Source organism: Myotis yumanensis, unplaced genomic scaffold, assembly GCF_028538775.1.
Source record: "Myotis yumanensis isolate MYYU_CA2020_CCGP unplaced genomic scaffold, mMyoYum1.0.hap1 SCAF_2, whole genome shotgun sequence".
Lineage (NCBI taxonomy): Eukaryota > Metazoa > Chordata > Mammalia > Chiroptera > Vespertilionidae > Myotis > Myotis yumanensis.
In genome coordinates this window covers 30986496-31009068 of record NW_027223753.1, presented here as the reverse complement: position 1 = coordinate 31009068, position 22573 = coordinate 30986496, and the positions used below count along the sequence as shown (strand labels likewise).

General features: G+C 51.1%; 2 protein-coding genes across 19 annotated transcripts in view; both read right to left on the bottom strand.

Annotated features, from left to right (window-relative positions):
* Window positions 1-2206: 2206 nt before the first annotated feature.
* Window positions 2207-5892, bottom strand: SLFNL1 (schlafen like 1). The gene is made up of 4 exons (XM_070403295.1): window positions 5506-5892; window positions 3401-3910; window positions 2984-3127; window positions 2207-2329 (listed from the first exon to the last, which is right to left on the bottom strand). Exons 1-4 carry the CDS (start codon window positions 5890-5892, stop codon window positions 2207-2209), a joined length of 1164 nt encoding a protein of 387 aa, XP_070259396.1.
* A 2604-nt stretch (window positions 5893-8496) lies between these two features.
* The window catches only part of SCMH1 (Scm polycomb group protein homolog 1), a 130979-nt gene continuing 116902 nt past the window's right edge, over window positions 8497-22573 (bottom strand). For 15 of the 18 annotated variants that reach the window (XM_070405029.1, XM_070405014.1, XM_070405011.1 and 12 more), the window contains 4 exons: window positions 17684-17878; window positions 14400-14465; window positions 10855-10997; window positions 8497-9617 (listed from right to left, as the gene is read on the bottom strand). In XM_070405029.1, coding sequence (XP_070261130.1) covers window positions 9492-9617; window positions 10855-10997; window positions 14400-14465; window positions 17684-17878 — 530 coding nt within the window. In that variant the 3' untranslated portion in view covers window positions 8497-9491. The remainder of the gene's footprint in view (window positions 9618-10854; window positions 10998-14399; window positions 14466-17683; window positions 17879-22573) is intronic. The other 3 variants (XM_070405019.1, XM_070405027.1, XM_070405021.1) reach the window with 1 other exon arrangement.

Here is a 22573-nt window from a genome sequence, read left to right as displayed (position 1 = left end):
GCAGTTGGGGGGAATTAGGCTGACGGGGGCAGTTCGGAGCGACCAGGCCGGCAGGGAGGGGGCGATCAGGAAGGCAGGCAGGTGAGCGATTAGGAGCCAGCGGTCCAGGATCGTGAGAGGGATGTCCAACTGCCGGTTTAGGCCCGAACAGCAGTCGGACATCCCCCAAGGGGTCCCAGATTGGAGAGGGTTCAGGCTGGGCTGAGGGGACCCCTCCTGTGCATGAATTTTGTGCACCGGGCCTCTAGTAAATACATATATCTAAAAAGAAGTGGGCTCCTTTTCAGTCTTCCACTCGCTGTCCAAGGCCATCATCGTCGCTGAGGCCAGTAGCTTGTGTCCCTCCGGACCCAGAGCAGCCTGGCTGCCTCATCTCCGTTCCTCATGGGCCAGAGTAAATGTCTTCCCTCACAGATGTCTTCATACTCATCTTGTACTTCGAATGTGGCTGACTGGGGGGGTTGTAACCTCTTTTCCTAGCCAGTGGTTCCATATAAAAGCCATTCCCAAAACAGGGTTCTGACATGCCCCTTGGTGACAGCGCTCCCTGGAACAATGAGGACTTGGCTGGGTATGAGGTTTGCAAACACTCGCAGTGGTTAGAAGTTCCTGCCTCTCCCTATAAGAGTACCTCAGTTAGGTGCTGGCCACTTGCATAGCCTTTTTAGAAAAGGACCCGGATGACTTTCCAGGGCTCGTGAAGCCTGAGCAACCCTGCCACCCGGCTTGGCAGATGAGGCCGAAGCCGAGAAATGCCCAGGAGGGCGGCCTTCCGTGCCTGGTGTCCACTGATCAGTACACAGAAGCTTTTGGGGGAGGAAACTGGCCAAGCTTCTCTGGTGTCCTTCAAACCCAGTGACCGGGGCCGATTTTTAGCTGCCCAGAGCAGCTTGGCTACAACGTGACTTAACCTGCCTTTGCAGAAATCGACTCTTTCCCAATAAGCATCTCAGGATCGTGATGCCTGGGCTAGCATCTTGCATGTGAGCAGGAAAGGGGTGGCAGTGCGGGTGAGGGGGTGTCATTTAAAATAGGGGAGGAAATGAGTCAAGCAGCTGTCTGGGAGAGGAGCATTTCAGGCAGGGGAGGCAGCCAGTGCAAAGGCCCTGAGACAAGTAATGAAAGGTGGTCAGTGTCGCTGGAATGCACGAGCAAGGGGAGGAGGCGGCGTTGAAGGCAGATGGGTCAGGAGGTCAGGGAGAGCTGTGTAGACTAGACCATGGTTTGGGCTTTGCTCTCAATGTAATGGGGAGCCCTTGAAGGGCTTTGAGCCCAGACCTGTCCTGGTCAGACGCTGGCTTTATAGCCTCTGGCTCTGCTGTTTGGGGGCGGGGGCGGGGGGGGAGGGGGTGGGGGCCAATGGCTGAGCAGGACTCCCAGTGGCTAGGGGTGCTTGGAACAGAAGCCAGGCCCTTTTTGTGCAGATGCCTGTGTGCTGGAGAAATGGTACCTGAGGATGACCAGTGCACTGCTACTGTCTGAGAGGTAGCACTCCCCTCAAGGTACCCGGCCATTAGAGAAGACTGGACTGGAACGTGACCATCTGGGCTCCTCCCCGCATCTCTGTGTGGTAGGAGCCCAGGGCTGGCTTGGCCTCCTGGACAGAGGGGGACTAGGCATGTGACTCATGACTCAGCTACACCCAACTGGCTGGCCAGATGTTCTAGAAATAATCATTCTTGCTCCAGGTCCCTGTAATTTATTGAAGCGCAATGAGAACCACAGTTCCAGCATGCCAAGGCTGGGGGCTGCCTGCTTGCTCTGTAACCGAGGTGCCTTGCCATCAGCAGAGGGGATTTCCCAAGATAACAAGTTCCTTTCTGACCCTGTCTAGTCAACTGGAGTCAACAGACCCCGGCCTGGGCAAGGTGAGCATCTTAGGGACAGGGACGGACAGTCCCTTCTAGCCCAGCCCCAGGATAGCCTGTTCAAGTTTTTACAGGTTCTTTCTGAAGGTGAGGTTCCTCAGGGCTCATGCTAAGAGCAATTTATTAGCTACACAGCCTGGAGTCTGCTCAGGATTGAAGCCACGTGGAACCAGCCTGTGTATGCAATGCTGCTGAAGGAGCAAGGAAGCCTGGTGCTCCCGTCCCCCTCTGAGCAGCCAGATGGGTTTATTGGGAGGACTTTGGCTCAAATAGGCAATCCCTGTATCTCCCAGGGTGAGTGCCAGCTTCATCCTTGTGCTCGCCTGCCCACGGGGCCCTCACAGGACGCAGCAGGTGCAGGAGATGGGCCTGTGCTGCTGCAGCCGCTGCTGGAGCTGCTCCTTCTCGGCCGTCAGCACCTTCACCCTCTCCTCCAGCTTGCTCAGCTCTGCTGCCCACTTCTGAGGGGACATCATAGAAACCGCTGTCTAAGCTGACATCATCTCAGGTCCACACACACTCCTCCCAGGGTTGAACTGATGGAGGAGGGCAAGGCCCAGAGAGCCTGGGGTGGGGGTAGGGGGCCTGCTCAAGGCCTCTGGCACTGGATTGGCACTGCTAGGTGGGGAAGCCTGGTCCCCAGGCCACGCAGACACCCCTGATGGAGTCAGCCCTGGGGTCTTGAGGGAAGCTGAGCATCCCAAGCCCTGGGATGACCTGTCCCCTGCAGCCTCCTCAAGTACCAGAGGCAGCTCAGGTGGCAGCCCCTCCTCCCGCAGTGTCCTCTCTCTCCACCTTTCTCTGCTTTTCTGCCACCCAATGTTTCCCTCTTGAAAAGGCTTTTGCTTGGGACTATGTCCAGCACTCCCTGCCCCTTATCTTGAGGGCCTCCCCCAAAATGTATACAGCCCTCAGGGTTGTCTTAAAATTTCTCACTATTCTACTCTGCTGACTCCCCCAGCCACGCAATGGTGGAATATGGCAGGTGGTAGGGATATTTCAATTCAGCCCCTCGGACACACTCACGGGGCAGTGGAGCATCAAGGGAAACCTGAGGGCTTGCCCAGGACTGCTCAGCTTGGCCCCCATCCCACCTGATCAGCCTCGCCACTTACCTGTCTGCACCACTCCTGGATGGCGTGGACGGCCAGCGGGCCCTGGATGCTCCCCTCACGCCGCAGGAACACCTCCCCTAGGTCTGTCTCGTAGAGCTGCGGCTCCGCCTGGGCCTTGGGGGCGTGCACGCTCAGGCGGATCACCTGGCCAAGGGCAACAACAGCTCTGGGATGCTGCACGGGAGAGCGTGCAGCCCAAATCCCGCCCTGCTTGGTCCTGGCTTTCGGCTCCTGGGGACAGCCTGTGGGGCTGGCGCAGGCTAGTCCAAGTCTCTTTTCTCACCACCATTTCCCGACTCCCCTTTGCACCACCTCCTGCCCAGCACTGCTCAGCAGAGTGGATGTGGGCCATCACGTGTAGGGTGATGAAATGACAGATGACAACAGCCCCAGAGACCGTCCTGTCCTGCAGCTCACCTTGAGGGGCGTGCCGCTGGCGGAGGTGGTGACCACTGGGATGAAAGTGAGCGTGTAGGCATCCGGGAAGACCTGTGGCCTGAAGCCCTGCAGGACAGAGTCCACCAGCAGGCGCACTCGGTCCTCCTCGTGGTGGCTGCAGCGGATGCCCCGCACGAGCCCGCTGTCCTCCACGCCCACCAACAGGCTGCCGCCCTCGCTGTTGAGGAAGGCGCACACGTAGCGCCGCAGGTGGTGCTTGAAGGCCAGGCTCAGGTACTCGCCGCCGCCCCTCTTGAACTCCATGTTGCGAGTCTCACTACCCAGGAAGGCGCCCTGGAAAAGCCGCTCCTGGCCCTGGATCTCCTGGTGCACGATGGCGCTGTCCGAGCGCGTGCAGCTGGGTTGGTGCATGGAGCTAGGCCACCCCAGGGCCTGTGCCGGCGGGGCATTGGTGTGCCTGGCAGGTGGGCGGCTGGAGCCCGGGCTGGGTCCGGGGCTGGGGCCAGGGCTCGGGCCTCTGTTCTCCTCCTGCCAGTGTGGAGCAAGAATCCCTGAGCAGGGCAGCAAGAGGGACAGGCTTCCAGAACTCCCACCTCCACCACCCTGGGGCCCAGCCCACTGAGGAAGCCCTGTGTTCCCTCCCAGGCAGAGGGATCTAATTCTGCTGAAGGTCCTGCAGCCCATGAGGGAAAGGCTGCTGGATCAAGGGTTGGAACCAGCCACTGGTTCTTGCCGGCTGGGCTGCCCTCTTCCCAGGTGGACTGTGAGCTCTCCTTCTCTGGCTGGAAGCTGGGACAGCTGTGGGCCAATCTCTTCCCACTTGGCTGGGACAGACCTCTGAGGCCCAGGACTGGGTCACCAGGAGATACCTCAGGTCCCATGTGACAGCTTCAGGTCTCTGAACTGAGAGGGGCCCCCGAGACCCCACCCCCTTTCTGATCTTCCTGAAACCCTAGCTGATCACTTTCTGGACCACTCATTCCTCCTGAACGTCAACTTTCCTCAGGCCCTCCCTAGTCCCCTTCTGTGCTTTCTGCTCTGTCCGGGGGCTCTGGGCATGAGCCAATGGCCACTCCCTGCCTGCTAGGCTCTGGAAGAGGCCTCCAGCCCTGGGTCAGTGTGGGCAGGGGCATGGCGATGAGGGCCATGTCCCTATCCGCCCTGCAGTGCCCAGAAAAGACAGGTGTATCACAAATGTGAGAAACTGTCATACAAACACGCAATCAGGCTCTCTGATCTTGAAGTGCAAGTCACAGAGCTGTTTAGTTCTGCAGCAGTTTAAACACGGAGGCATTTTCACCCCAAAAGGAAAGGTAAACCAGGATCACCTGTCTCATGGAGTGACCTGCACGGCCTCAGTGAGGTGAGTATTCCCTCACGTTCCCTGTAGAAGCCAACCTTTCAGTCCCACTGACTGGGTCTCACCACCCTGGGTGGCCTGGCCCCTGCCCTCTTTCTTCCTTTGTTCTTTCTGCAGCTTCAGCCTGAGCTCCAGGGACACCGCCTGGCCTGCTTTCTGCCTGTAACATTCCCCTCACCACCCTGTTCCTTTGTATGTGCCGTGTTCCTCTGCCTGGAATGCCAGCCCCAATCCCTAAGTCCCAGCCTGGCTTTCACTCCCCCTGCTAATTTGTCCCCAGAAAGCAATGGGGGCCCTCCTGTGTCCCCTCACAGCTCCGGAGGCCACCATGCAGCTCTGTCGGCCGTGTCTGGCTCTGTTCATAGATAGAGGGCTCCCTGCTTTACAGCTTGGCATAGAGCAGCTGCTGGTGTTTGTCAACTGAATGAGGTGGTCCAAGGAGGAAATGAGGACCCCCTTGGGACCTGAGGCTGGGCCGGCCGGGCTCCAGAGGCGGGGATGCAGAGGACCCAGGGAGGAGTCCCTCACATCCGCATTTCTACACATGCTTCCGGCTGGAAGCACACTGTCCCTCTGGGAGTGAGCTGGCAGCGCCCACTGCAGGCCAGATTTTTGGGTAGCAGTCCCAAAGTTTGCAGATTTGTCCCCAGTTTCTCAAAGATACCCCTCCACCTATGGATGGCGGTGCAGGCCATTCATACCCAGACCCCTGGGTCAGGCTCTGGGGCTTGCAGCCTGGTGGCTCCCGGAAAGCCTCACTTACCTCTCTGTGGTGTGTGGGCTCACGGCCGTCTCCCAACACCAGCTCCTTCCCGCGGGCCACCAGCTCCTTGATGATCTGGTGCTCCTCCAAGGCTGTTTGCAGGCGGCAGCGGAGGGAGGCCAGGGTGTCCTCAGGGGTGGCCACCTGCACCAGGGCATAGGCCTTCCGCGGCCGCCTCACCACCTCGATGTGCTCCCGCGCCACTGGCAGCTCCAGCCGCTCTAGGGTGTCTCGGAGCAGGCAGGAGAGCACTGGCACTGAGAACTGGGGGTTCAGGTGGCCCACGTAGAGCATATGCGTGCTGGGAGCCCCCTCCAGGCCTGAGTCCTCAGGCAGGGACTCTTCTGTGGGGAGCTCCTGCAGGGACTGCTTGCCTGGGGGCTCCATGAGGGGCTCCTGCACCGGTTTGTGCTGATCTCTTCCTGGGGGCCCCTGGAGAGGTCTCCCTCAGAAGGGCTTCCGGGATTCCTTACTGCTGGCTGCTCTTCCCAGGGCCTTGGGCTCTCAGCTTGGCCCAGGGCCTCCAGGGGACCAAAGAGATGTCAAAGCTCCTGGGAAGTTCACAGATGGGCAGGGGCTGGGAAGGGCCAGAATGAGAGCGAGGGCATTGGGCTAGCAGGAAGGGGCTGCCAGCCACCCCAGGCCTGGGACAGGAAAGAGGAGAGTCAGACAGGGCTGGGCCGGAGAACAGAGCATGAGAGCCTGCCCCTCCAGTCCAGAGGGGAAGACAGGGGATATGCCCAAAGAGGGAGGGAGGGGACCAGGACTCAGGTCTCTGAGGCTCTGAGGCCTGTGGCCCCACTGCTGCTTCTGCTTGCCTGGTCTGAACCTGGTGTGAGCCCAGAATGGCTCTGAAATGGTCATGGCTGGGTCAGAGGGTTTTAGAGCAGAGGTTTTATGCTTTGGGCACGCTGATGAAAGCTATGGCCTCTCCCCAGAAGAATGGGCTTTGCATATATGTATATGTATAACTTGAGAAGGCTCGTGGACCCTTCTTAAGAACTAGTCTAGACTGAGCCCTGGTTCAGAGAGCATAAGTGAGGAGGGGCAGAATGAGGGTCAGAGCTGGGACCCTACCCGCCCTCCCACCTCCCGCCAGGCCAGGGACCTCAATCCTGAGCTGTGCTCACACCAGCCCCTCCACTTACCCGCCTACACCCAGTTTCTGGTCGGTGTGGCAGGTACCACCAGCCTGCATCTTTTCAGATTGGATCCTTGAAGTTGTCAGGGCCTGGGGGCCACCAAGGCTGGGGTGGGGGCATTCAGGACCAACAGGAATAGAAGGACAAGGGAGGCCTACGACCCTCATGTCCTTGCTCTTCCTGGGAGGTAGTGGCCTGAGCTCCCACAGCTCCCTGATCCCTGGCCAGTGGCTCCCTAGGGCACTTGGCTTGGCATGGGGTGGCAGCAAGAACCAAGGCTGCAGGAAGTGGGCGGGGCCATGCAACTACCTCTGTGATCTCATGAGAGCCAATAATGCCTTCTTGGCCAGCCTCAGGCACTGGGCAGGCAAGGGTGGGAAGTCCCTCAGGAGGATGCTATCCCCCACCCCCACCTTCACCCCCACCCTCTCTGTAACCATACACCAGCTTGACCCCAAGGCTCCCTCGGGGCAGCTCCCAGAACCCAGGGGCTAAAGATGTACTTCCTTCCTCTGTGATGTCTCTCTAGACCAGCGGTTCTCAACCTGTGGGTCGCGACCCCTTTGGCGGTCGAATGACCCTTTCACAGGGGTCGCCTAAGACCATCCTGCATATCAGATATTTACATTACGATTCATAACAGTAGCAACATTAAAGTTATAAAGTAGCAACAAAAATAATTTTATGGTTGGGTCACAACATGAGGAATTGTATTTAAAGGGCCAGAAGGTTGAGAACCACTGCTCTAGGCCCTAGTGCCATGCAGGTCCCATGGTGCCCTCCATCCCCCCTTCAGTCATCAATCCCAGGCTCCAACTGGGCTCAGCTACCTCCAGGGTGGGTCAGAGCTCGCACAGTTGGGTCCAGGGTTCCCTGACACCAGGCCCTTCTCTATGCCGGAGGTACAGGAGAGCCCTGAACAATAGGCCAAGGCCCTTATGGGGAGCACCCCAATGAGCAGCACAGCCTACCAGACCCCAATGTCCAGGCGTCTGTGGAAAACTGTGCCTACTCTAGCTTGGCAGCCCTGACCCTCTGGCCACTTTGCAGAGACCATGGTTAGGAGCCTACAGTGGCCGAGTGGAAGGGCATTCTAAGTTCATCAGGATGTCAGAACCAGTCACTGGCGAGAGCTGGCAAGTTCGCCCTTCCCCTCAGAAGTCTCCTTACCCACTCTCCCCGACCCCTCCCCGACCACCCCCCAGGCAAATGGCTCGAAGAAGGAAATGACTGACCCAGAGCGAATGGCTGGACTAGCTGGAACCTCAGCGTGGCCCTGAAGTCAGGTTACTTGGCTTCAAATGCCTACTTTAACACTTCCTGGCTGTGATCTGAGCTTCTCTTTCCTCACCTATAAAATGGGTTTGTTGTGAAGGTTAAATGAGCTCATTCTAACTCATGTAGAGCAGTGTGTGGGGCACACAGTGACACTCAGGTTATACTGAACTGTGCTGCTGCCCCTACACCTTCTCTGCCATCCCGTGAGAAACAGGAGGTGTGGCCCTGGCCTTGAGCACCTGCCCCTGGCCCGGTTAGTCTGCACCTCTCCTTGCCCGAGGATGTGGATGAGCCCAGCCACTGAGGCTCCTGGGAGCTGCTAACCTTAACAGTGTTCTTCCAGCTCGGGCTTGAGGAGCTGCTGTGCGCACCGCTGTCTTGCTGGCATGCAGTGCTGGGACCCCAGGGGACACCTGGCTAATCTCTATTAGGAATTTGCTGGAATTAGAAGAACTCAGGGTTCATCTTGTCCAAGCTCCTCATTTTATATGTGAGGAAACAGACCATGAGGAAGGACTGACCTGCCTACTGGATAACAGTGATTTGGCTGTTGATTGAAAAGACACTGGCATCTATATTGCTTTTTATTTATAAACAAGTCAACATAAAATAAGTCCAGATGGTAGCAGGGCAGCTGTGCTGACCTGCTTGCGAAGGAAGCATGTGGACAGCGGAGTGGGTGCAGCCAGACTCCAGCCTGGAGACCCTTACCTCCCACCACCCTAGGGACTTCTTGGCCTAAAATCATTGGCCCGACCTTCTGCGGCAGCAGTTCTGGCCAGGGCAAGGAGCTTTGCTGGGTCAGTGCAGGCAGGGACTCCCATTCCCATGGATGAGGCTGGGCGATGGGCCCAACAAGGAAGAGAGGGGAAGGTGACAGGACCATCTCCTCCCAACACTGAGCGATGTGGTCAAGGCTTTATGGGTCTGTCTGTCCCAAAGAGAAAGTGCCCTGAGGTTCTGTCCTCTGTGAAGGGGCCACACCTCTCTAGGACCAGGGCAGGGCAGTCTTTCTCCTCCTGAAACCCCATGTTTGGAGTGAGGAGTAGGAACTGAAGGGCTTGCCCAAGTGCCAGAAACAATAAATAACAATACAAAATGATCTTTTTTTTTTTAAAAAAAGGTAGAGGTTTGCACCATGAGTTTGGAATCTGGGTATCTCGTAGGAGAAAGCAGGAGCTGTGGCAGTGGGTGCCACATCAGACCCAGCAGGTGGTAAGGGGACTGGGCACGAGTGTCAGTTCAGGGCCCCATCTTCTGAGGCCTCAGGGGTCCTCCCCTTTGCCATCACATGGCAGGTGTTCAGTCTAAACTTCTGAGGCCGGCCAGACTTGGGAAATAAATAGAGGGGGCCTCAGAGCAGCGCCAGCCCTGGGCCCCACACTCCCCTTCCTCAGCCCTTCATGGAAGGACATGGAAGACATGGAGGGGAGCAGTGGGGGCTCTGCATAGCCTCCTGCAGTCCTGAGGTGCGCCGAATGCCACCAACCACCGGGAGCTGGCTGCTGGTTGGAGAATGCCGCCCCGTCTGCTCCACCCCTCAGTTGTCAGGCCGTGTCTTCCTGCTCAGAACTTGCCCTGCTTCAGCCGGTCAATGTGGTAGGAGAGCTTGAGCGCGGGCCCCAGCTTCAGCCCCATGTACTTCATCATGACGTCACTGCGCAGCAGGAGCAGGGCCTTGCCGTCGATCTCCTGTAGGGTGTGGGAGAGGCACCATCAGAGGCCTGGTTGGTCTGACCACCCCAGGGAAGTATAGCCACATGGAGTCCAGTGGACCTTCTGTGACACTAAAGCCTCCCTGGTCTCCCACCTTTTGTCTCCTACCCTCCCTTCCCCACAAACAGCTATTGCTGAGCCCACCTGCTAAGCTCTTCACATGTTTGCACCAGTTTCCTTTCTCTGCTGAACCCTCCCAGACCTCTGAGTCCAGCTCAGTTCCATCTCCTCTAGGAAGCCTCCCTAGTCAGTGTATATGACCCTGTTATTCTAAGTCCTCTTCCTTCCTAAGAGGCAGGGACCATCTGTGTGAGCTAGACACACAGCAGGCACCTACCGGGCAGCTCTGAGGCCCTCAGGCCTGAGCTAAGAGCACCCTCCAAACCCATCTGGCATGGGAAATTTAAATGACCAATGAAGAAAGCAGTTCTGTTCTGAGTGCTCACAGGGGAGAACTGCACCAAGCAGCCGGGGAAATGGCCTTGTGCCCCAAATCAGAAGAATGGTCAATGCGGAGATTAGGAGTAGTCCCTGGCCACAGGGCCAACTGGTCACTTGAAGAGATGTGTGAGAGGCTAGGACAGTGATGGCGAACCTATGACACACGTGTCAGAGGTGACACGCGAACTCATTTTTTTGGTTGATTTTTCTTTGTTAAATGGCATTTAAATATATAAAATAAATATCAAAAATATAAGTCTTTGTTTTGCTATGGCTGCAAATATCAAAAAATTTCTATTTGTGACACGGCACCAGAGTTAAGTTAGGGTTTTTCAAAATGCTGACACGCCGAGCTCAAAAGGTTCGCCATCACTGGCCTAGGAGAAGACGAGGGCCTGATGAGGGTGGAGAGCTGGGGACCACTTGACAAGGGACTCTTTAACTTGGGCTAAGGCCCCTGACTCTCCGGCCAAGGCTGGCAGATGAGAGAACAGCGTTCCTAGGAAGAGGAGGGCCTGTCCCTGCTGCAGAGCCCACAGGGCGCACACCCAGCAGGAATGTGGCTGCATCAGATTCCACACCAGCGTGGTAGGCTGAACTCAGTGCCCAGTGAGGGTTGGTTGAGAACCAAGATCCTGTCCCTAAGTTTGTGTGGTCTCCTGAGCTGTTTCAAGGGACCTGGAACAAATGTAGAGTCCATGCCCTAAAGAGTCTACAGGCTGCAGAAGCAATACTCCCAGTGAACCCTAGAGAGATCAGCAGGGGAACCTACGTGTTTACGAAAAAGGTCAGCGTGGGGTCCAAGTTGAGGATCAGCTTCCCGAACAAACTGCATCACATCCTCGACTGTCCATGAGGAGGGGTCCCGGCCACTCACTCGAGAGGCATCCCGGCTTTCCAGGTATCGGTCCGACCCTGCAGGACAGAGGGACAGCTGGCATCATGGGCGGGAACTGGTTTGAACTCCCACCACGCTCCTCGGCGTGTCCTGTTTTCACTCTATGGGTGAGCTAACAGCAGAGGGACCAGAGGCAGCAGAGGGAGGGAGGGTTTCCATAAAGGGTCTTCGTGAGTTAAATCTTTGTTCTTTAAGGGTAGATCTGATTTTGAAAATAGAAGGAATGTTACACAGAGGCTGTGACTCCTCCTGGGCTAGAGTCGGGTAAATGAGGTGATAGGCTTACTTAGGTTCGGTGGGGTTGGGGGGTGAAACTGCTTTTGTCATGGTTCTGGCGACCATTACTGAGAGACCTGGGAACTGGGCAAGAGCAGAGCCCAATTCCTGGGTCTAGGGAGAAAAAAGTGGAGGAGAAAGCCCTGGGGAAGAGCTGACCTCCCTATAGCTAATGCACAGAGGCAGACAGTTTTGCTTTGGCTTCCAGAAGCCTCAGCGTTACTTTAGTGCCCTGCTTAGAGCTTGTATCTCAATCGTGGCTCAATCGCCACTTCCCTGTGGGAGTTGGGATCTCTATTCTGATCATCATCTGCCACAGATCTCTGGTACATGGCATCCCTCTTCCTGGAATGTGTCCCTCCTCTCCCTTCAATTTCTTTTCTTTGGCAAACCCCAACTTAGCCAAGCAGGGATAGCTTCAAGGACCAGCTCCTCTATGAAACTTTTCTGGTGTAATATGGAAATAACTGGCCTCACAAAGCATTTCGTGTATCCCTGGTTACAGCTTAACTGCAACACACTTCTCCCATCACATCGCCTAATAATCTATTATCAGGAAAACAGTCAAAGCAGCCTTTAAAAAGAAACTGGATGTCAGTCCCTAGAAACCCCATGCAGTGGCCTCCCCTCACACCTGGCAAGACATCTCAACTCCTTGGCCTTGCAGTTGCTCCATCACCTGGCCCTTCCTCCTTCTGACCTCACGTCCCAGGCCCCGCCCCATCTTTCCCTCACAATAATCCAGACAAGCCAGTTTTCTTGCTGCTACTTGAACAGGCCATGCTCTTATTCTTTGACCTGTAATTTCCTTTGTCTGAAATGCTCTTTTTCCAGATCTCTGTATACCCAATTCCTCCTCAACATTCAGGTCTCATCTCAAATACCAATTCCTCAGAGTGGCTTTCCCTGATCTCCTAGTAAAAGCACTCCATTCCCCATTGTCACTCTCAACCCCATTAACTCTATAGTTTTTGTTTTTTCTTTCCAGCACATATGACTACCTAAAATAATTGTATGCATCAATATCTTCTATTTTCCCCCTGCTATGTCCTTATGATATTGTGATTTATAATATGAAACATACAGATTTTGGTCTTAATACCCATTTATGGCACAGAACTTTTAAAATTCTTTGCATTTCCCAAGTGGTGAGATAAATAAAGGTTATTTATGATGAGCCCCTTTCATTATGAGTATGTCAATGAGATGACTTTTGGAAAGACCCTAAAGATGGGAGTTGCTTGCCAGAAGAACCAAGCAGGTGGCTAGAGAGTTGGACCTTTCAGCCCCACCTCCAAACTCCTGGGGAAGGGAGAGGCTGGAGATCGAGTTCAATCACTAATGGCCAATGATTTAATCAGTCGTGCCTCTGCGATGAAGCTTGGGGTTGGGTACTGAGCAGACCAGGGGAGAAGTGTGCTGGATTAGAGCCACAGAAATTCCGATGGCTTTTTATAGGTGGCAGTAGACAGGAAGTTGGAGAGAACTCTCTATAGCCAGCCACTTCTCCCTACCCTGAAAGTCTACTGTGATGCTAAGACAGAAACAAACTCAGAGATTATGGAGAGCAGAACGAAGATATACAACTGAGTGTCCAATTCCTCTACCCAGGGAAGCTAGAAATCACTCACACACACAGTATTATTCACGCATACATATATATTATAAACACATACATATTCACATATGTAGTATTATTATACTAGAGGCCCAGTGCACAGATTCGTGTACTGGGTGGGGGGGTCCCTCAGTTTGGCCTGAGCCCTCTCGCAGTCCGGGACCTCAGGGGCTATCTGCCTAAGCCGGCAGTAAGACATTCCTCTTGTAGTCCGGGGGTCTTGCAGTCCGGGACTCCTCGTTCCTTACTGCCCGCCTGCAGCAGAGGCAGGAGAGGCTCCTGCCACTGCGGCTGCACTCACCAGCCATGAGCCCGGCTTCTGGCTGAGCAGCACTCCCGCTGTGGGAGCGCACTGCCACCAGGGGGCAGCTCCTCCATGTCATAGAGACCAGTCATTTCACCATTTGGTCTATGTGCATATTAGGGTTTTATTATATAGGATATTATGTGTTTGTCAGCCTATTCCTGTTAGAATGTATACTCTAAAGAGATGAAGACATTTGAGCAAAAAACTTGAGGCAGAGAGTGATGAGTATATTTAGGGTTGAGCAGGGAGGCAATGGGCCAGAGCAGAGTGAATGAGGAGAAGTAGCAGGAAGTAACATCTCAGAGGCGTGTTATGTGTGTGCTGGGGAGGGGAGCAGTGGTGAGGTAACAAAGACCTTGTATGCCACTGGCTTTTCTGAGTGACATGTGTTGAGTTTGAGCACAGGAGTGACATGAACCAATTTATAACTAAAAGAATCCCTCTCACAGTCTGTGTTGATAATAGGTGTTAGGGGGCAAGGACAAGTGAAGGAGACCAGTTGTAAATGAGTCTCCTATGATAGTCCAGACAAGAGATGACTGTGGCATGCACCAGGCGGTAGTGGTGAGTGTAGTGAAGAGAGGTCTGACATATGAACATTATAAAGAACTCCCACCACTGTCCACTCATTTTCCCCTTAAAACAGCTCCTGAAGGAATTATCATCATCTTCAGTTTAGAGATGAGAGAACTGAGGCTCAGAGAAGAGAAAGGACTTGCCCAAGACCACACAGGCAGGAAGGAGATGAGTTAGGGCCCTGTCTCTATCTTTTCCTAGTCTCAATTTTTCAGATAGACTATGTCAAGGTTCTCCCCCTCCATCCAATGGGTAGAGCTGGTGGTTACTCCTCAAAGAAGGGAGAGGGTCTCAATCTGAGAATGACTAAGGCAGGTGAGGCACCTCCACAGAGGCCAGACTAACAAACAGATGCCCAATCATCCTGGGTCATGAAATAAGAGGGGATAGACTTGACATCCATTAAATTCTATGAGAGAAACAATTTTAGGGCCACCTGAATGGAATCCTTTCATAGCCTTATTGGGTTCTTCAGGATCGGAAGCAATCTAGACCATGACCTGGCCAACAGACTCAATGTATTCCAAAGGAAGAGTAAAGATGCCTGGGGACAACAGTGACATCTGAGGCCAGTGCCACATGAGGCACTCCTAACGGAAACAGGGCCTTGGAGAAGATCACAGTAAAGGAATGCCCTCCTACCTGGGGAATGAGTTAGTTTCCAAAACGATCCCATATCCCTGCTTCCATCAGATCCTTTTAACACTCCTGTGGAAAGACCAGGTGGATGTCACCATCTCCATTTTGCATATGGGGAACATGAAGATGTGCGAGGTGAGATGACTTACCCAAATCTCAAGGCAGGGGATCAACTCTCTACTTCAGAGCTTCTCATGCTCCACTTTGCTGCCTCACTGGGGGAGGGGCATCCCAGGCTTCTTCCCCTGTCAGCCTTCCTGAAAACTCTCTCCTGAGGTCACCTCTTTCCATTGCAAGCCTTGTTCATGGAGTCTCCTTATTCTTTTACAGCCCACACATTCCTGGGCTGTGAAAGCATAAGGCCTTTTGTGGGAAACACCAAAGGCCCAGCTGTGGGGTGTGAAGGTGGATCTCCTGTATCCCCATTGCTACTTTTAGACCATCCTCCTATGAAAGCTCATGTTCTTCAGAGGGCACACTGTCGTCTATAAATCTCAGCGTTTCTACCTCTTGTTAAATGAAGACTTTTTGGAATTTAGCTCACTGCCTTCTATTCCACCCCAATTCCTGCCATAATTTTCAGAGGCAATCAGCAATCTATTCAATTTCCTTGCTTCTGCCAGTGACTTTCACATCTACTCTACTTCAAATACCGATTGCCAAATTCACTGTCTGGTTTTTGCCATCACTTGGAACAATTTTAAACATCACTTCAGAATTTTAAACATCACTTCAGAATTTTAAACATGCCACTTTCTGACTTCAACCCTGTCTTCCCAACTGTCTTGTGACTTATGTCCATTATAACCTTGACATAACAAGATCATCAACACATCAATCTTACAATTACCCATCCTTCAGCCTTCTCTTAGCCTTGCTTCTTCCCCACCCTGCCCAGATCCAGTGTTGATTTAAACTCCTCTCCCTCCAGCTCCTCGATTCCTTTATATGCTTCCGCACTCCCTGCCCCCTCTTGTCCTACTAGCTTGACATAAACATAAAATCTTTAATTCTCAAACTCATTTCTCACCCCACATCTAGGTTTCTAAGAACCACAGAAGAAAACTATAGCTCTTGCAAACTTCCAAATTAGTCTGCAAGCACAGCTGGGCCTTTGGTATTCCCTACAAACAATTCCCTTCTTCATCCATTTCCCCCGTCTTCTTTATGACCAATTCAATCTTTCAGCACTCCTAAGCCTTCCTTACTCAGCCCTCTCTCCATTTACTCATGGCCACAATCTTCCCTCCAGTGTCAGAGAACAAGGTGTGCCTCCTTCTGGTTTAAGAGCTATCTGCCTGTGCCCTGGATCCCTACTCCTTTCTACAACTCTCAAGGCCTTACTTTTTCCTCTTTCCCATATTCTTAATTTCTTCTCCTTGGAAGGCTCAAGTTGTCTACTGATAAGCATGCCCAGTGTGCTTCCACTCTAGAAGACCTTCTTTGAAAGGTCATCATCTTTTTTTCAACAAACTCTCCTTGATATTCCTACCCACTGCAATCTGCCCTCACTACCCTTCACCAACACTGAAGCTACAAATCCAGTAGATATTTCTCTGTCCTTATTTTACTGAACCTTTGCTGTGCTCACCTTAAAACATTCCCTATTGCCCTGGCTGCCACAATATTAAAGTCTTCTGTTTTTCCTATTTGACTACTCCTTTGTCTCCTGGGTGGGATCTTCTTCCTGTTTCTATCTCCTATACTTTGTTGGTCCCCAGGACTCCATCATGGTTAACTGTTTTCATTCTACACATACTCCTGGGAAATGGGTGCCATTCACCCTACAGCTTCAAATACTATCTACGTGTTGATGACTCCCAAATATTTAACTTCAGCTCAGTCCTCTTCCCTGAGAATCAGATCTAAATAGCCACCGCCTTCTAAATATCACCTAGATCCGTGGTCGGCAAACCGTGGCTCGGGAGCCACATGTGGCTCTTTGGCCCCTTGAGTGTGGCTCTTCCACAAAATACCACGTGTGGGCGCGCACATACAATGCGATTGAAACTTTGTGGCCCATGCGCAGAAGTCAGTATTTTGTGGAAGAGTTGGTATTTTGTGGAAGAGCCACACTCAAGGGGCCAAAGAGCCACATGTGGCTCGTGAGCCGCGGTTTGCCGAGCCGCAGTTTGCCGACCACTGACCTAGATGATCCATGGGCTCCCTACCCTTCTTTCTCTTCTAGGCACCACCGTTAATCCAGCCACCTCCCTTCTGGAAGGCCTTACTTTTTCCTCTTTCCCATATTCTTAATTTCTTCTCCTGGGAAGGCTCAAGTTGTCTACTGATAAGCATTCCCACTCCCTTCTTCCTCACGATCCTCAAATTTGACCAAATTTACCTGGTGAATAGTTTCAAACCTAGTCTCTCTTCTACAAACCTTCTATCACTGCCCTAATCTAGGCCTTCATCACTTCTGGTCTGGCTCAAGCCCTTAACCTTGTAACTGGTCTCTCTAGTCTTGTCACTCCTCTAATCCATTCTCAACATAGTAGTTAATGATCTACTGAAAACAAACTTTTTTAGGTCTTACCTCTAATTAAAAGCCTTCGATAACTTCGCATTGCCTATAAGATCAACTCCAAACTCTTCAATGTGGCATTTAAGGTCCTCTGTGGCTCTGTGGTATAAGCCTGACCTTTCCAGGCTTTTCTCTGTGAAGTCCCAGCATTCTCCGTTGTTTCAGCAACACCAAACAGCATGTGTTTCCTGGCACACTCTATGCTAGCTCTTTCCCTTTGCCCTTGTTCATGCTGTGCTCTTGCTGGAAAGCTCTCCCTCCCCTACCATTCCTGATAGGGCCATTCATACAGTCACCCTTCAAGTCTCAGAAAGGGCATCACTTCCTCAAGGAAGCTTCCCCTGGACATCTAGCTTGCGTTAGGTGTTCCTTTCTGCAGTTTTTATACTAATAGAGAATATCTCTGTAATTGCACTAAGATGTTGTTTTACAATGACCTATTTCAGTATCTCTTCCACAATACTGTGAGCTCCTTGAGGACAAGAAGTGACCAATTTTTGCATCCCCATGCCAAACAGTATTCAAATAAGTGGCCATTGAAGGACTGAATGAATTCTTCCCTGTCCCTTTGGCTCTATGTTTTAGTTACCATTATTCTCAAGCCATTCCCAGAGCTTCAGTTGCCTTCCAGGTGCCTCGCCAGGCACAACCACCAGACAGAGCGAAACAGAGCCAAGTCCTTTCTAGCCTCCAGAGCTCAGGAAGGAATAAAGAAAGGAAAGAATGAGGGAAGGCAGGAGGGCCAGCATTCTGGTAAGCTTACCCCTGGAGCACAGTCTACGCATAGCTGAGGCAGCACTCAGTGAGAGGCCACAGGATGGAAGCAAAGGCCGGTACCCAGGGCTTCGAAGATTTTGGGAAGTGCTGACAAGGTTGGTGGGTTTCAAGGTGGAGTCCATTAAGTCTGAGTGTGGCTCCAAGGACCGGGCCAGACTATTCCCTAGTACAAAGGTTTCACCTGGAAAACAGTAAAAATCATAGTTAGAGCAGGGAATAGTCCAGAAGGACTGCTGCAGTGCTGGCTCCCAGGTATCTGTCTGGATGGAACAAAAGGCAGCAAAACAGGAAGTCCTAGGCCAGGGGTGGGCAACCTTTTTGTGAGTACGTGCCAAAACCAGCAAAATCTCTGACTCAAAATTCTTCTGCGTGCCAACCAATTTTTTGAGAACATGTTATGCCTACTTGATATCTCTTAAGGTGTACGTATGTGAAGAACCTTGAAGAAATAATAAAATTCACTCCAGCGACAAAAACACAGTATATGATGATGAAAAATACATTTATTTTTTAATGTATTCATGTACACTGATAGTCCGACAGAAAACTTTATGACTCCATTTGATATTATCAGTGGGACTTTTGCTGCTGCATCACTGATGACAGAGATTTTACATCAGGTTTATATTTCGTGATCTTCAGAGATATGCATGAGCTACTACTTTCATCTGTCAGGCTACTCCTATTACGAGACTTAATAAAATTCATCACTGAGAACAAAGATTCACAAGCGTATGTGGATGAAACCAAAACACTGGTCAGATCTAGGAAGGCACGGAGAGTTAAGGCAGAAACATAGAAATTGCTCTTCCCCTCTCTCGTCAATCCATGTCTATGGTCTTTAAGATAACTTGTTATGTAAAATTATTTATTTATCTAAGATGCACCTACACTGAATTTATCTGAAAAATAAAAAAGTCGATATTAAGAAAAAAACTGTAAATGGAAGATTATAAGAGAGGGTTTCGCGTGCCAGCAAAAGTTACTTGCGTGCCAGGGGTTGCCCACCCCTGTCCTAGGCTGGATCTTAGGAGGCCTGTGTACCAGTCACCATTCTGGCTCTCACTAGGTGGTCTGAGTCAAGCCCAGTGCCTCTCTCTGGACTTGGATCTCCTTAGAAATACTTCCTCTTAGACTAGATGGTCTTTGAGGTTTCTTCTGCTTTTCCTAGATAAGGAGAACCTTAAAAAAATAGGAAGAGGCTGCCTTACACAGGGTGCTGGGGAAGAGATACATTTGCTTAGGTGAGGGTACTTCAGAAGCCTACTCTCAGCCAGCCGTTTACCTCAGAAATGCTTCTTGATGCCTGGCTAAAGGCCTGTCTGCAAAGGACCTGCTCGTATGCCCTCCACCCCCTTCATATTTGCCTTGTTCTGCAGAAACATTCCAAGGACGCTGGAAGGTACAGTGGTGAGAATGTGGGCACAGGACCAGAATCTGGGTTAGAATTTGACTCTGCCCTCTGCAGGCAAGGTGTTTCCCTCAGGACCTCGGTCTCCTTATTTATAAAACAGGAAGTCCCTTTCTTCCAAGGGGCTTGTAAATATCAAAAGGAAGTGGCTATGGAAACCTTTGTAAAGGGAATCTCAGCCTGACATTTCTATGCCTAGGCCATGGCCCAACACCAGGCTGCAGCCCCTAAGCATTGCACTGCAGAACCTGAAGCAGATTCTGCCTCATCACTGGGTTCTAGACATCAAAACAGCTCCTTGGCCCTGGCCACAGCATTCTCTGCTTATGGTGAGGGGTGGGGATGGGTGGGTGTCTCAGGTATTGGATCATATCACTGTCCTTTGTGGTTCTTCTCAGAATTCTGGTGTTTAGATAATGCTTGGGATTCATTTAGGCCCTCTGATAAATATTAAATTCAAGCTCATTGTCTGGCATACAATAAGACCTCTGTGGCAGATGGTTTAGGATTTTAGAACTGCTTTCTGCTACTTACCTAAAATTTCTTGGTAACCATGGGCTTAATGTCAAATTTAGCATGAGACAGATTTCACCCTTACCTCAGGGAATTTACCTAATGAAGCTTTTCCCTAGAAATGATTCTGAAGAGAAAAGTCTCTGAGGCCCCAGAATACCTAAACCATATCCACTCCCATTCTGCAGGTGAGGTTGCAGATTCCTATTTTTCAGGAGACATGACTACAGCATTGTCCTGCCTTGAGACAAGGACAGGAACCCAATCCAGAAAACAAGGCCTGAGTACTGTGCCTGAGCTCCTGCCTTTTACTAGGTGTGTCATCCTCAATAAGTTGTCTTCTCTGAGCACCAATTTCTTCATCTGCAAAATGGAAAAACCACCCTTTGTCATGCTGAGGACATCAAATGAGGAAATGGAATGGGATGAACTTTACAAAGGCTGAAATTGCTATGTTATTCTTCATTCAGAGTTAAGAGTGGCAAAGCTACGTTCTCCGCAATAGCTCAAGAAAAAGATAAAGTGGAATTTCTGCATTTATCAGCAGGACAATCTCACCTTTCTAGTCCTCATTTTACTCAGTGAATACTGGAGATGATACCACCTGCCTCACAAGAGCTAACAGATGTGAAACATAATTATGACGACAATGCCTGTGGCTTACCAGATGCTGATGCACATCAGTAAGTGTCTTTTCCTGTCAGCAATGCTAAGAATGATAACTGAAATCTGAATTGAGGGGCCTGAAAATCTGGACTGGTGGTACTGGACTAGGCAAGGCCATAAAATCTTATCCTAATGAGATGCAGAAAAAATCATACCTGAGGCTCTGGGAGGTTCTACTAAAGGCTGATCTGTGAGGCCCTGGCTGCCCTTCACTAGGATAATGCCAGGGACGGCAATGCTTTCAGGCCTGGGGGCTTCCTGAGAGAGGCCAAGGAAATAGGGCTCTGGGTCTCATCCCAGTTTCTATCAAAACAGCTCTGGTTTTAACTTCAATGCACCAGAGTTTCATATCATCTTAACTTTGCAAAAAAGGAGTTCTACTGCTAAAACAAAGCAAACTTTGAAACCTCTGGCCCAGGGATCAGAATTTGAGGCTGGAAGACTTGAGTTCTATTTCTAGCACAATCATTAGTCAACAATCATGCCTTTTTCCTGGGATTCAATTTACCCATCTGTAAAATGGAGATGAAAACCCTGAAGCTCATAAGGTCAATGTCAATTAAATTTGCTGTTGATATGCTGGAGACAAGAGAACCATCAGCATGAGAGGGAGCTCATTCGTTCATTCAACAACATTTGGTTGAGCACTCTGTGTTTGCAAGCCACTATCCTAGGGATGGGGTTATGCAAAGGTAAACAGACAGATAAGGATCTTGCCCTTATGCATTTATTTTTAGTGAGTGGCAGATCTTCTCTGAGTATCGTATTGCAAGGCTGACCTTAAAACCAGAGTTCCCAGCGGAGGGTGACCAGAATACTGGTGAGAAGCAAAGAAGAAAAAGCCTGGGAATGTAGAATCTGGAGAACAGTCAGAAGAGACAAAAACTCTAAAGGCAATCATGGGATGGGAAGAGGACTGGGAAGACAGAGAATGCAACAGTGGGCAGGTATTAAAAGAAGACAGATTTCAGCTATAAAGAGAGGCATTTTCACAATCAGAGGGTCTAACAGTAAGACTGATTGCCAAAAGTGACAGTGAGCAACTTAGCATTAGGAGTATTTAAGCAGAAGTCATAAGTGAAGGAGCACAGAGAAGTCAGAAATCTAGATGATGCTCTGACTTGCCTGAGCAGAGTTAAAATGCTCATTTCAGGGAAGCAATTAAAAACTAGGGTGAGAGCAGCTAAGTGGCTGGGAACCCACCATGAGAACCAGAGGTTAGAGAGCACAGAGGGTGCAAAGTTGACTGAATCCATCTGAAAATGAGGGAAGGAAAGGGGGACAGCCAATGGAGGAATGTGATAACCCTAGTATTGGTCTCTTTGGTGAGGGGATAAGGATAAGAGGTTAAAGCTTGCTTCCTCCTCTCTGAATCAGAGTTGAATCAGAGAGATGCAAACTGGAACAGACTACCCAGGAAAGGTCATGCCCATAATACCAAATTACCTTGGGGACGGCAGTCCATGATATGCACCGCTACCAGTCTCTGCATGCTGCTATCAGGACATTTCTCTTAGTTCTTAATAACCATATTCCATTGAGGAATTCGGAATTGCTATTTCTTCGAGAAATCTGTCTTTAGACTAGCAGCTACACTCATGGACATGCTACTCCCTTTCATGTATCTGCTCTTCCAGAATCCCAGATGGGCCTTACTTTCATAACTGAAGTACAACTTAGAGTTCCTGATTGCCAATAGCTGGGGACATTTCACAGCCTGCCTTTGTCTGCACCAACTTCACCATGCTCAGCCCAGACTCCCAGTGGGACATTCTAACTCTAGGTGAGATGCATTTTTCTGTTCTCAGAGATTCTGATGTTGAAAGAACACAATTTAGAGCAGGTTAGGTAAGAAAAAGGATCAATGACGGGGTCACAAATATGTCTGTGCAGACCAGATGGCCTGGTCCCCACAAGCAATATTTGAAAGTCAGTATGTTTTTATAAGTTATGTAAGCAATACTCATTTGGATGCAAAAATAAAGGGGGAGCGGGGGGGTGAGTGAGTAGTCACTTCCCTGAGCACATTCTTCAGAAGTGGCACTTTATCAGAAGTGATTCTGCTAAGATAATAATAAAAAGACTACTAGGGAAGGCAGTGTGAGGACAAGACTGGTATAGAAGGTCAGAAGGGGGCACCTCTCAGATTTATATGCTCCCCCATCAACAGACAGCACAGCTCTGAAGCTAACAGCACCACCTCTCCACTCCTCGGGCCAGGACAAAGTCCACAGGGCTCCTTTAAAGGCCTTTCCTCCCTCTTTCAACAATGACCTACCTCGCTAC